The sequence below is a fragment of the Coenobita brevimanus genome, chromosome 18, assembly GCF_032717465.1.
Source record: "Coenobita brevimanus isolate Jiangsu-jjx chromosome 18, ASM3271746v2, whole genome shotgun sequence".
In the NCBI taxonomy this organism is placed as follows: Eukaryota; Metazoa; Arthropoda; class Malacostraca; order Decapoda; family Coenobitidae; genus Coenobita; species Coenobita brevimanus.
The window spans coordinates 20,980,375-20,993,039 of record NC_136971.1 but is presented as its reverse complement, the minus strand read 5'-3'; the positions used below and the strand labels follow the sequence as shown (position 1 = coordinate 20,993,039).

The 12,665-nt window shown below is 42.6% G+C and overlaps 1 protein-coding gene across 1 annotated transcript in view; it reads left to right on the top strand.

Annotated features, from left to right (window-relative positions):
- LOC145391427 (uncharacterized) overlaps nt 1-12,665 on the top strand; it is a 77,178-nt gene that overhangs the window by 32,825 nt on the left and 31,688 nt on the right. The window contains exons 5-7 of the mRNA XM_080266040.1: nt 2,016-2,255; nt 9,885-10,808; nt 11,837-12,240. Of these exons, the coding sequence (XP_080122166.1) occupies nt 2,016-2,255; nt 9,885-10,808; nt 11,837-12,240 (1,568 nt within the window). The remainder of the gene's footprint in view (nt 1-2,015; nt 2,256-9,884; nt 10,809-11,836; nt 12,241-12,665) is intronic.

Sequence of the window (12,665 nt, the reverse complement as noted above, 5' to 3'; positions counted from 1 at the left end):
GAATTGGTGGGTGTGGTGGTTCGTTGCATGGCCAGAGTGGGTGGGCTGGGTGGTTGGTAAGGGTGGAGTGGGTTGGTTGCGTGGGGTGTGTGGAGCGGCTTGGGGTGGGTTGTAGTGGTAGATAGGTTGGTGAGTGGATGCGTGGAGTGGGCTGGTGGGTGAGTGGCTGGATCGGTGGGTGGTCGGGGAGGGTTCGGTAAGTTACTTTTGGATGGGTTGAATTTGGTGGATGAGTGAAGTTTGAATGGGTGCGTGGGATGGGGGAGTGAATGGGGTTAATTAAGAAGGGTGGATGGACATGTGGATGAGCGGGTGGGTGAATAAGAGGAGTGGGTTCCCAGGGCTTGGTGAGTGGGCACTGTGTGTGATTATGCAAGGAGGGGTGGGTGGGTACGGTGGGAGAGGGGTGGGTGGCTGTGATGGATGGTATTGTTGAGTAAGCAAGGTGGGTGGAATTCGCGGGTGGGGAAGGTGGGCGGCAGGGGTCGTTGGGCAAGATGGCTTGTCGGAAAATGTGGGCAGAGTGGGTAGCCAGGGTCGCTGAGAAGATTGCGTGGCCGAGGTGCTTTGGGTGTGTGGTTGGGTTGGTGGGTTTGGTGGCTGCATGTGTTCAGCGTGAGTAGGTGAGCGGCATTATGTTTGGGTGGCATTGTTAGATGAGCTTCGTGGGTGGCATTAGTGAGTGGGCTGAGTGGATGGCTGGATGGCTGGAATCGGTGGGCTTGGTGGGTACCCAAGGTGGCGTGGCAGGGTGTATGGCCGGGGTGGGGTCGGTGGGTTGTGTTGGATGGGTTGAGTGAGTAGGTGGACGGAAGTGGCTCCCCAGATAACAAGGCAGAAGAGATACTTATATGGCTAGTAATCATATAACTTGTTGTTACATGGATTTTAGTATATCGTTAAGAAGACGTTGGATAAATATTTGGAACGAAACTCTAAATATTAGTTTTTTTGTTTTTTTTCATTGAAATGTGTTAAAACGCCAGTGTAATTACTTCTCATGAAACTGAAGATGATCTATGCACGTAGTAATACACCTAATAGTTGGATAAATGAAAATAACATTATATGCGGCAAGACATCAGAGTGAGTCAAGCTTCAGATCTCCTATCCATCCGCCTAACAAATCAGTGTTTTGGTGGGGGTAAGGAGAGGAAGTTGGGGGTTTGGATGTGCAGTTAACCTGCCCTATTCCCTTATTAGTGCTCATGACTACATGCTGTTGAGCTGTGATGCAATGTCGAGGTCTTGGGGCTTGTTTTCACTTTTTCTTTCAGGCAGTGTTTTTAGTATTAGGGTCCGTAACAATTATAGCGATTAGTGTGTGTTAGGGCGAGGAACCGATGTTTGTATTGCTCTAATACGGCATGGGAGGTGTCAGGAGTAATGTGTATGTTAAAAATATTGATTTCTTGCTGTGCCCAGGATTGGCACTGAGCGACTGTATTTCTCTTATGGTGTTTTCTGGAAAAGTGCGTTGTGTTCTTTTAGAGGATGGGTGTGTGAAATAAGTGATGAAGCTTCCTCTGTGGCCATCAGTTCTCTCAGTGTGGATGTGGAATTCTGTGAGTGCGTGTAAACAATGTTCTTTCAGGAGTGCAGTGGATATGTTGTGTTTTTGAAGGCTTTCAATTTAGGGTGCTATTGTGCGGAAGTTCAAGGTAACATGCGTTTAGTGTGGATCTGAGTTGTAGGTCTGTGAGAGGCTGAGTCATGGTGCCAATGGTTGTGTAAGTAGGGGGGTTGTTGAAGGGGCTGGGGTTAATTAGAGTGACAGGAGGAGTGTATGTGGATGTGTTGCGCCAGTCACTTACTCATGTGCTGTGGTGCTGTCTGATGTTTCTAAGTGTAGTGCATACAGTGTGGAAGCGTTCTCTGTATGTGTTGCATTGAACAGTATCACGTGTTTGTCTGTTATTTATGATGGACAGGTGGTCACTTAGGTACAGATAAGTTGCAATCAGTTCGTACTGTAAATCTCAGCTTAGTTAATGTGGACGAACTATACCTTTCAGTTGAATAACGGCCTGGTAAGCCCTCCTCTACACCACAACGGACATAGCCAAAACGGTGTGACCAACGGGAGGATACGGCAGGACTCCATCCACCAGAGGAGTGTCCGAGAGCAACTGAGCCGCAGAAGTGTGTTTGATTCTGAGCCAGGAGTAGACATCGCAACCATGGCTGCACAGAGGGAACAGCTGAAGGGAACCAGGAACGTTAGGGGCATGATGGCTCCGGTGATCAGCAAAGAGGTGAGCGGGTGATGATGGCGCCGGTGATGAGCACAGAAATGAGTGATTGCATGGGTTAGTGAGTAAGTGAGTGAGGAATGATGGTGCTCGTGATCAGCAAAGAGGTGAGTCAGTGAATGTGTAAGTGACTAAGTGAGGGGGGGAGTGAGTGAGTGGGGTATTGATGGTGTCTGTAATCAGCAGAAGTGAGTGAGTGGGGATGATGGTTCCTGTGAACAGGAGAGAGAGAGAGAGAGGTGCCTGTGATCAGCAGAATTGAGAGAGAGTGTGGTGCCTGTCATCAGCAGAGATGTAAGAGAGTGAGTGGGGGATGATGGTGCTTGTGATCAGCAGAGAAGTGAGTGAGAGTGAGGTGTGTGCCATGTTGGAGAAATGGATAAATTTATCCTCTTAACTGCTAGGATTTCTCTAAGCGAAACCGAATTCTGTGATGTTGGCCCAATTAATGTTTCTAGGTACTGTTCACCTGTAAGAACGGAGTTACTTGAAATAGTTTCTGAAGCCTTCGATGCTAAGTTATCTCGCAACTGAATAAATTCGACTGGTGTTAGCATAATTATAAATCTCAGTTATATCAGTTGGAGAAAAGGGGTTACTCGATAACATTTTTCCTCTTCCCCAGCGAAGGTTGGAGGAGATTATGTATCCACCCACGTTTGTTTTTTGTACACAAGGTATATCAAAAAGTTAATGATGGATTTAAATGAAATGTTAGTGGATAACTGGATCATGGGCCAAGGAAGAGTTCATAACATTTTGGTGGTGATGAGAGTTCGGGTTCCTGTTCTGGACTTTTTTTTTTTTTTTTTTGTCCGGAAGATATATAAGAAAAATTAAGGATGGATTTCATTTAAATTTTGTGAATATGGGTGTCATGGGCCAAGGAAGAGTTCATTAAAAATTGGGTGATCTGAGTATTCTGATATAGGCGTGCGCGGAGGTATGCGATCTCTGATGCGCTTAATTTGCTTGATCCATTTAATGTTCGTATTTACCTTAGTTGGTCAATCGGTTGTTAGACTGAACAAAATACTCATGTGCATCAGCCGCAGCGAAAGTGTACCAGGTTTGTTTGGTGATGGAGAAGAGGAAAGTGAAAGCTCCATTATCGTTCAATATGCATGCAAGGAGGAAGATAATATGTATATATGCACGGTATAGTGTTTCTGGAATGTGGCTAAGGGCCATTTCTAGGTGGCGTAAGAGATTTCGTAGGCATCTCTTCTAATTTATTTTGCAGAGAACACCATTACATTTCACTGTATGCTATTAGGATTGTTTTAATATTGATACAGCTGGCATAAGTAATATACAATGGGTATTTAAATGTAATGCGCAGGATAGATCGTTAGGGAAGACGTGCTACGAAATCTCTAAGCCACTTCGAATATGACTCTCAGAATCGTATCTTCGACAGTTTTCGAATTTCTTGCCCCTCTTCCTACGCTCCTAAAGAGACAGCAGGTAGTATGTTTTACAAATGTGTGTGTGTGTGTGTGTGTGTGTGTGTGTGTGTGTGTGTGTGTGTGTGTGTGTAAATAAACAGTTTTTATCCGATTTTAACCAAACCTGGTAGAGGGATTGACAGTCAGTTAATAGGGTGATCTACTGTTTTTTGGAACAATAGGTCAAAGGTGAAAGTCTCAGGGCTAGGTCAAAGTTTGACCTAACCTTGTCAGTTCAATTTTTTTATCCGGTTTAAACCAAATTTTGGGGAAGAGTTGACAGTACGGCAAAAGGAGAGGGTTTCTGTTATGACAATCATAAGTTAAAGGTCAAGGTCACTGGGTAAGGTCAAAGTTTGACCTGTGCGTGATAAAAAAAAACTTGCACAGTTTGGTATTATTTGAACCTGAGTTGGTGAAAATGTTTATGATCACCCAAGGAGTTGATCTGTTGTTTTTGAGAACAGTAGATCAAGGGTCAACGTCACACGGCATGGCCAGTATCCGATTTAGATCAAAATTAAGTGGAAGATATCAAGCTAAGGCAAAGGTACAGACCAGTTTTGAGAACATACAAACATTCATTCAGTAGTCAAGGCCACAAAAAAAAAAGGTCAAACATCAAGGTTATAGGGCAAGATCAACCCAGCCAGTTTTCATCTGATTTGGTCCTAAGTTGTTTGAAGAGTTATGGGTCACGTGAGGACGGAGTACTGCGATTTTGAGAGCAGTCTATTGAAGCTCAGGGTCACAGGGCAAAGTAGTATATCGGCCCTTAGACTACTTTGTCGGAGCACGTGTTGCACCCTTTGAATGTTCCTTTATTTTTTCGCTTGTATCTTATATACCTAGATTATATCGACATAGAATGCATTAATATTATCCAAAAATACAGTACATTCATGTAACATACAGATGTAAACTGATCAGGAGGCCGTGCAAGAAAGTCTCCTTAATAGTTTACAATATGGAGCCTTAATGTTAAAAAAAAAAAAATCAAAACTTCGGGCATACTACTCGTATATTTACATCTTTGAACAGTCTCTCGGATTTTTTGCCCTTACGCACTTTGGTTTCTTACCGTGGTTTTGTGCAGCAGATAGAAAAACACTAGTTGACGAAAGATTTTTTTTTTTATCATAGTGTTGGGAAGAAATGATATACCGTGTATATATATATATATATATATATATATATATATATATATATATATATATATATATATATATATCTATATATATAATCACATTGGATCCCAGAGTTGCTGGGCGAGGCATTGTACTGGGAGGGTACTAAGTGTACCGCCCTCCGCCTATCGGCTCATAGTGGGGAAGCTCATAGGTCCTGGGGGTTCCCTACTTTATTAAGATTTGAAAATTCCCAGTTCTGTCCAATACTCTGGACATTGGGATATATATATATATATATATATATATATATATATATATATATATATATATATATATGTAAATCTATCTATCTATCTATCTATATATATCTATCTATCAATATATCTATATATATATATATATATATATATATATATATATATATATATATACATACACACACACACACACACACACACGAGTATATCAGTATCAGTGTCAATGTATAAAGTAGAAAACGTAGATTAAGGAAAAAAAAGAAGGGGTGCTTTGCAAGGTTTATTTATAATAGAAAACTTAATAGAGTACAGAGGCTGCGTGATAATTGCCTCTGGGAGTACACATGGATGAGGTACAGACGTCGGAATAAGTTCGTTTCCTTTTCCGCGTTTGTAACACTGCTCAATGGAGAGCTACCCCCTCCTCCTCCCTTCCTCATAGTCCCACACTCCCACCCAACCCCCCCACTTTTCTCTCCTACCCCATAACCCCACCAGGTACCCCCCATGCTCTCGCTCACAGCCAGCTAGGGGTTTCTGTACTAAAAGCACCTCTCAAGTTCTGTGCTTTCAAAGCTAGTATTCTGGTAGATGTCACCACAATTGAGACAAACACATTCCCCCCCCCCCCCCTGTTTAATAAGCATATTTTTCTTTGTTAAATATCTACACTTATGTGAAACAGTGAATCATAGTAATGTCATGTACTGTAATATAAATAATACAAATAGAACACGTATATATAACGTAGTGTGAATTGTAATTAAACTATTATTAATGGAATATGATGGCAACCACCATTTCAGTGGTCCTAAATTATTTAACTTCTGCTACATTTGGTGCAAGTTAGGTTCTTAATACATAGTTTGTTCAGACTGTAAATTACGCCTAGTGGGTGTCTTGACTCATTCAGTCTATATGTGGGCAGAAATTTAATGTTGAGTAAATACTGGGACTCAATATTTTGCTCACTCCCTTCACCCATGCACACCACAAGACCCGTGCTGCCACGGTTTGAGATGGCCGTGGTGTTGCCCCCTCAGACCCTCCAAAGCAATTACAGTACCTCACTTTATCTAACCTAACCAGACGACAAGTAGCCTAGTCTAAATTGTATTATTGCTAGTATTAGCCCTAGTGTGTTTGTTTTGAAAACAAATCTCTCGTGAAGAAACTTAAACACTGGACTGTCTTGTGCGCATGCGTGAAAGGAGTGAGCAAAATGTTGTGTCCCAGTATTTACTCAGCATTAAATTTCTGCCCACATAGAGACTGAATGAGTCAAGATACCTACTAGAAATAATTTACAAGCTGCACAAACTATGTATTAAGAACCTAACTTGCACTAAATGTAGCAGATATTAAATAATGTAGGACCATCATATTCCATCAATAATATTTTAATTTCCGTTTATGACAAATATAAACAATTCACGCTACTATATATATACGTGTTCTGTTTGTATTATTTATATTACAGTATATGACATTACTATGATTCACGGTTTCACACAAGTGTAGATATTTAACAAAGAAATATATGCTTTTTAAACAACGCGGGGAATGTGTTTGTCCCAATGGTAGTGACATCTACTGGAATACTAGGCTTTTCAGAAGCACCCCATTACGTGTAGTCCAAACAACTAATAAAGAAATAGTACAGTATATGTCATAAACCAAGTTAGGAAAAGGTTTACCACACTGTGTGTGTGTGTGTGTGTGTGAGAGAGAGAGAGAGAGAGAGAGAGAGAGAGAGAGAGAGAGAGAGAGAGAATAAATCTGCTGTTATTAAATGTTGCAGTAGTAGACACCTCTTTTACACACACACACACACACACACACACACACACACAAACACAGAGGGAGAATATATCTGTTGTAATTAAATGTTGCGGTAGTAGACACCTCTTTTACACACACACACACACACACAGAGTGAGAGAGAGGAGTTGCAAGGAAAAGTTAGGATCTTAATGACTATGCGGGCCATACCGTGGAGATACATCTTGTTTCCCTGGGAATGCATATCCAGTTCACATTTATTCTAGTGTAAGATCCTGCCGATGAATCCCTTAAACTTCTCTATTGTAAACAACGTCCATGTTGAGTCGGTTCCATTCGGAGCAGATCTTGCCCGTGAAAAAGTTTTCACGTAATTCTGCTGGTAAATTTTCTCATTTACGGTTTCCAACCATGGTTGTGTGCCGAGTCCGTGTTAAGAGTAAGCAACTTTGTATGTAATGATTATGAAACCCATTCAGATTTTAAACACTTTTGAGCTGACCTCGTAGTCCACGAGTTTCTACTAAAAAAGGCCCACAACCCTCAGGCGAACCTGATACCTTAGTCTCCTGAACTCTTTTTAAATCGACGTATGTCTTTTTCAAGCGACCAAAATTCCACAGCAACTCAGGAAGTGGCCGTATTAAGAAGATATAGACTGTGAGAACAACCTCTTTATTCCCAGAGAGAGAGAGAGAGAGAGAGTTGGAATGGTAAGAACAATCAGGAGAAATACTCATAAGAAAAGTGAGAAGAGAAACTGAAGCAGAGAAGAGAAAACACACAGGTGAAAAAATGGAGCAATGTTATAGAAGTGACACAGGGACGGAAGCACACACACACACACACACACACACACACACACACACACACACACTTTCTGAATATTTGTCGACCTATCTGTCTGTGCCTGGCTGTGTACTGCCCCTCCCCCTTCCCCCCCTCATCTCTCTCTCTGGATCCTTTGTCTCACCCCCAGTTTCCTTTTCCCTCCTTCCTCTTTCTTTATAGCTCTCTGCTCAGTCCCTACCTTCCTCCCTCTCCTTTCCTTCGTCTGTCTCCCCCTCTGTCACTCCCTCCTTACCTCACTCTTCTTTCTCCCTCCCTGTGTCACAACTTTGTCTTACTTTTTTCATTTGTCACATGTGTTACCTTTTTTTCTGCATTACTCTCTTCGTATTTCTTTACTTGTACTAAACCTATTTCCTGCACTGCATTGTTTCCCCATTAATAAATGCATGCTCTTTTTTCTCTCTCCTCTCTCCGTCTCTCCCTGTCACCCGAAATCTCTTCTTTCATTCTGCTCTTCCCACTGTCTTTCCCTCCCTTTCTCCCTCCCTCTCCCTCCCCTTGTCTTCCCTTCTTAACATCCCCCTCCCCTTTCTTGCCCTAATAATTAACCTGTTTTCTTCCCACCCGTAATCTCTACTTTCTGCTAATTTCTCTAATTTCTCTATTTCTCTCCCTCCCTTTTCACTTGAATGTCATTCGTTCTACTCAGCCTCAATGCTTTCGTCTTAAGCTGCTTAGTTCTTTCCCTGCGTCCTTGTCATAATAACACACTTTCTTCCTCCTCCCCGTTACCTTGTCTCCTTTTCTAATTTTTCTCATATCGTTCTCAGTGTTCCGTTCCGTAGCTCTCTTTCCCACTTTCTCCTGTTGTTATCCCTATTTCTATGTTTGCTCCATTCCAATTTTCTCTCAGCTGTCTCCCCTTTTGTCTCTGCTGCCTGTCTCCCAGCCTTCCGATTCACATCACCCTATTCTCTTTCCCTTACACACTGCTTGTATCTCTTTTCACCTCTCACTGTCTCTTCTTCTCACTCTCTGTTTCTTAACTCTCGTTGTTCTCTCCTTGCCTCTCCCCTTTTTATTTTCTCCGTAACTGCACTCTCATTCCTCATTATTCCACTCACTCTCCCTCTCCGCCTGTCGCCCCCTGTCTTTTAACTCTCTCTCTCTCTCTCTCTCTCTCTCTCTCTCTCTCTCTCTCTCAGTGCAGTAAATTTTTCCTAACTTGGTTTATGTATATACTGTGCTATTTCTTTATTAGTTGTTCGGACTACACGTAATTAGAGAGGTGCTTGAAGTACAGAAACCCCTAGCTGGCTGTGAGCGAGAGCATGGAAGGTACCGGGTGGGGTTATGGGGTCGGAGAGAAAAGTGGGGGGGTTGGGTGGGAGCGTGGGACTATGAGGAAGGGAGGAGGAGGGGATAGCTCTCCATCGAGCAGTGTTACAAACGCCTTAGTCCACAGAAAAGGAAACGAACTTATTCCGACGTCTGTACATTGTTATGGCATGAAGAATGAGCTAAAACCAGCCAGCTATCAATCCATTGTTATCCCTCGAGTTGTAGTGAAGGGACCTAGGCGATGCTACCGTGGTCCAGTATATTTATGGACAGATGACTTGCATACTCTCCGTGGTGGCAGTGCATGATCAAATAATGTGAATATGATGATTATGATTCTTTAATACCTTGAAAGTTGGAAGCCTCCGCGATATTTTACAACTTTAATCAGTTGTCCCTCATTTTTGCATATATCCTCTTCCGATATTGTGTGTTGTTAGTATAAAGAACATTTATAACATTTTATTGCGCAGTTATTTTGACGGTGGTAAATGTTTTAACGATGAGGAAATCATACAACATAACATTGTGTTAGATATGAAATATACATAAGTACCACTGTTACATTACCTTGAATCATAAGAACATGGGTTATCACAGCCAGAAGGCTTTCATGAGTATTAGAGTAAGGAGACTAGAGCTGACTGAGTGACTGTCCATATATCAGGCCTTGAGAAGCTTATTAGCATACAAATACAGTCCAGTAAGAACGTGTCGATTCACTGTTTATTTACTATGTAGATTATTAAGTTCAGCCATTCGTGAAGATAATTAAATACATTATTACAAGCGTGGTCTGTCTCTTGGTCTGCCAAAGAAATTTACAGAAATATGTTAACAGTGTCAGTTATTAATTTTCTAACTCAAACTGTCTATCTTCAGGAGGAATCAAGAAATAGGAGTGCCAACCGCAAGTTGCAGCTTCCAAGACATCACAACGAATCCACCTTGGACCATCACGCAGGTGTAGCTCAGGAGGTTACGGACTATGCACCAAATGAACATGAAAATGCAAGTGGCCAAAGCGATGTTGTGGGGAACCTAGTGATGGGGAGGCGAGGAGGTGGACGTGGTTTGTTGGCAGGACTGAATGGTGTGGGGATGAGGCAGAACAGAGACTATTTGGACACCAATGTCCGTGGGGACATTATGGCACAATCAATGAGACGACAGAGCCTCCGAGGATCTAAACAGAGTCTTGTAGATGGGCAAGAGACAAACGGACATTCCAGGGTGGGTGCTGAGGACATCAGTCCTGAGATGTATCGTGGCGATGGTGCAGAGGATGGCTACGGGGATGGCAGGAGAAGAAATGTTCCAAAATTTATCCCCAGCTCACAGGATGACATCCAGATCCTTAACCTTCAGGGATTCATGGACACTGCAAATGTGGAGGGAGGTGTTGGTGGTGGTGATGGGGCAGGAAACAGACGGAGGCACAAGAAGAAAAGAGTGAAGCGGGTGTCTGAAGCAGGGATGCTTGATCGGGCGCGTGAAGCCTATAAGTTCAATGCCAAACCTCCCCGACGTAAGCGCAATCATAAAAGCCATTCAAGTGATGATGATGGAGAAATGGTATTAAAAGATGTAGATGATATTGACACAAAATTAGCAGGAATGGTCTTGGGGCCAGAGAAGATGGCAGGGAAGGAACCAGTAGGTCAGCCCATCACCTTGGAGGAGGCTAGCGCACTAAGGTCTCTCTTAACTGGCAGCCCTACACAGCTTCTTCCCCCAGAATGGATGGCTCAAAACTTCAGACAAAACTCCAATCCAAACCTCTCTTATGGCATTGTCCAGAGGAAGGTACGTATAGCTGTATGGGAGTTGAAGAAAGATAGAGGTTAGATAACGGGAGGGAATGTTGAGGTGGAATGTAGGAATGGCTAGTTGCCCCAGAATCATCTAAACATGAGCCTGGTGAACTGCAGACTGAAGCAGCCTTCTCTCTATGGGCCACCATCTTCCTCTTGGGGAGTAGAGGAGTTGAGAGATACATGTATAAGTAGCCAATACTGTTGCCACCACGTGAAGGTATCCCATTCCAGCATCGGGTAAAAGTGAATTAAAGGAGTAGAGGAAAGTACTTAAATGTGAAACAGTGAGGAAGGTACTCTGTACTGTGTTGGAGATCATTAATTTCAGTGACGAGTAACGAGAAACAGGAGTGAGGTGAAGTAAGAAGGAATACTGTATTGACTTAAGCTGTAGAGACAGAAGGAGACTGTCATAGTAATGTGGGCGGTAACTTTAAAAAAATACATCACAGGCAAAAGTTCTGCATGATCTAGTACTTATATGTTGTATGGGCGAAATTGTTTGTTATATATATTTTTTGTGTATATCTAAGGAAATTTTTAAAAACACACTACTGTTAATTTGGGGAAATTGATAATTCAGTTTTAAAGGTAAGAAAAGAAACTTTAGTAGGCATTTATTACTTACTGAGGAAGGTGCATGGAAAATAAAAATGATGGCTCAAAACGAAGACTTATTGTACAAAATTTCTTGCAGTCCTGGGATGGGTTTCTCTTATATATTTACGATTCATTACCTCTCGTACCTTAGATTTGTTTTTGCAGGAAGAACTAGAGAGGAAATTCTGCACACTCCTTTCCTTGTTATTCCTGCAAAAGCAAGTAGCCTGCATAAACCTATGATCATTTTAATTTCGTAACTAAGATTTGTTTTTGTAGGAGGAAAAATAGACAGTGGAAGACTTTGTGCCCTCTGTCTATTGTATTCCTGGGAAAGCTATTTAGTTGTGACGAGAACTTCACCGTGCATTCGTGAGTCTGTCCCCTGACCGTTGCTTTATCTTTTGCACGCACCAGGGTGGACCTTGCGGGGTATTGGCATGTGTCCAGGCATACTTGATGAAGGTGCTGGTGTTTGGGTCGACAGTGGCACCAACCCCTACGCCTGTGAGTCCCTTGCGACCCTCACAGCGAGAGTGGCAGTTGGCACTTTCTTCAGCTCTTACGGAGATCCTGTGGAAAGCAGGTGAGGGGAAGAGAGCCCTCCTAGCCACCCCCGGCCCCTTTCCTAACTTCACAGAAAATGGAGCGGGGCGCTGGGCGAGAGACGGGGTAACAGAAAACCTGGTACTTGGGGAGTATTCGTCTGCAGGATTACTACAGGAAGCAGTGACACGCCTCCTCCCAGCCCTCACTGCTGAGACAGGACCAGGATGTATTGTTCTTCTGTATTCCCTCATACTTACGCGTGGTATCAATAAGTAAGTCAACTTTGTATTATTTCTGTTGTATGAACATGTATTTATATATAGGTCCAACATACAAGAGCAGTTCATCATTACATTGTTTTTTGTTCATAGAAAACACCATCACTATAATCATATTTACCAGTCTTTTGTTCTTACCTTCACAGGGAGTACTACCCCACTATTCTCTAGCACCCATTACCATCTTAGCCCGTCCCACCCATTCCAATTCACCCACCCCACCCCCTTTCTTCCCTCCTCATCAATATTTTAAAGGAATTTGTTACTTAAACCATTTTTCCTTCAGATTCTCCCTTCATTTAGTGCCTTTATTTACAGTGTGTACTGCTTCTTCCCCCTTCCACCTTCCATGAACATCTCAGGATATCTTGACAACTATTTTCACTCATCCAACCCATTTTTGCCACCCCTCCACTGTT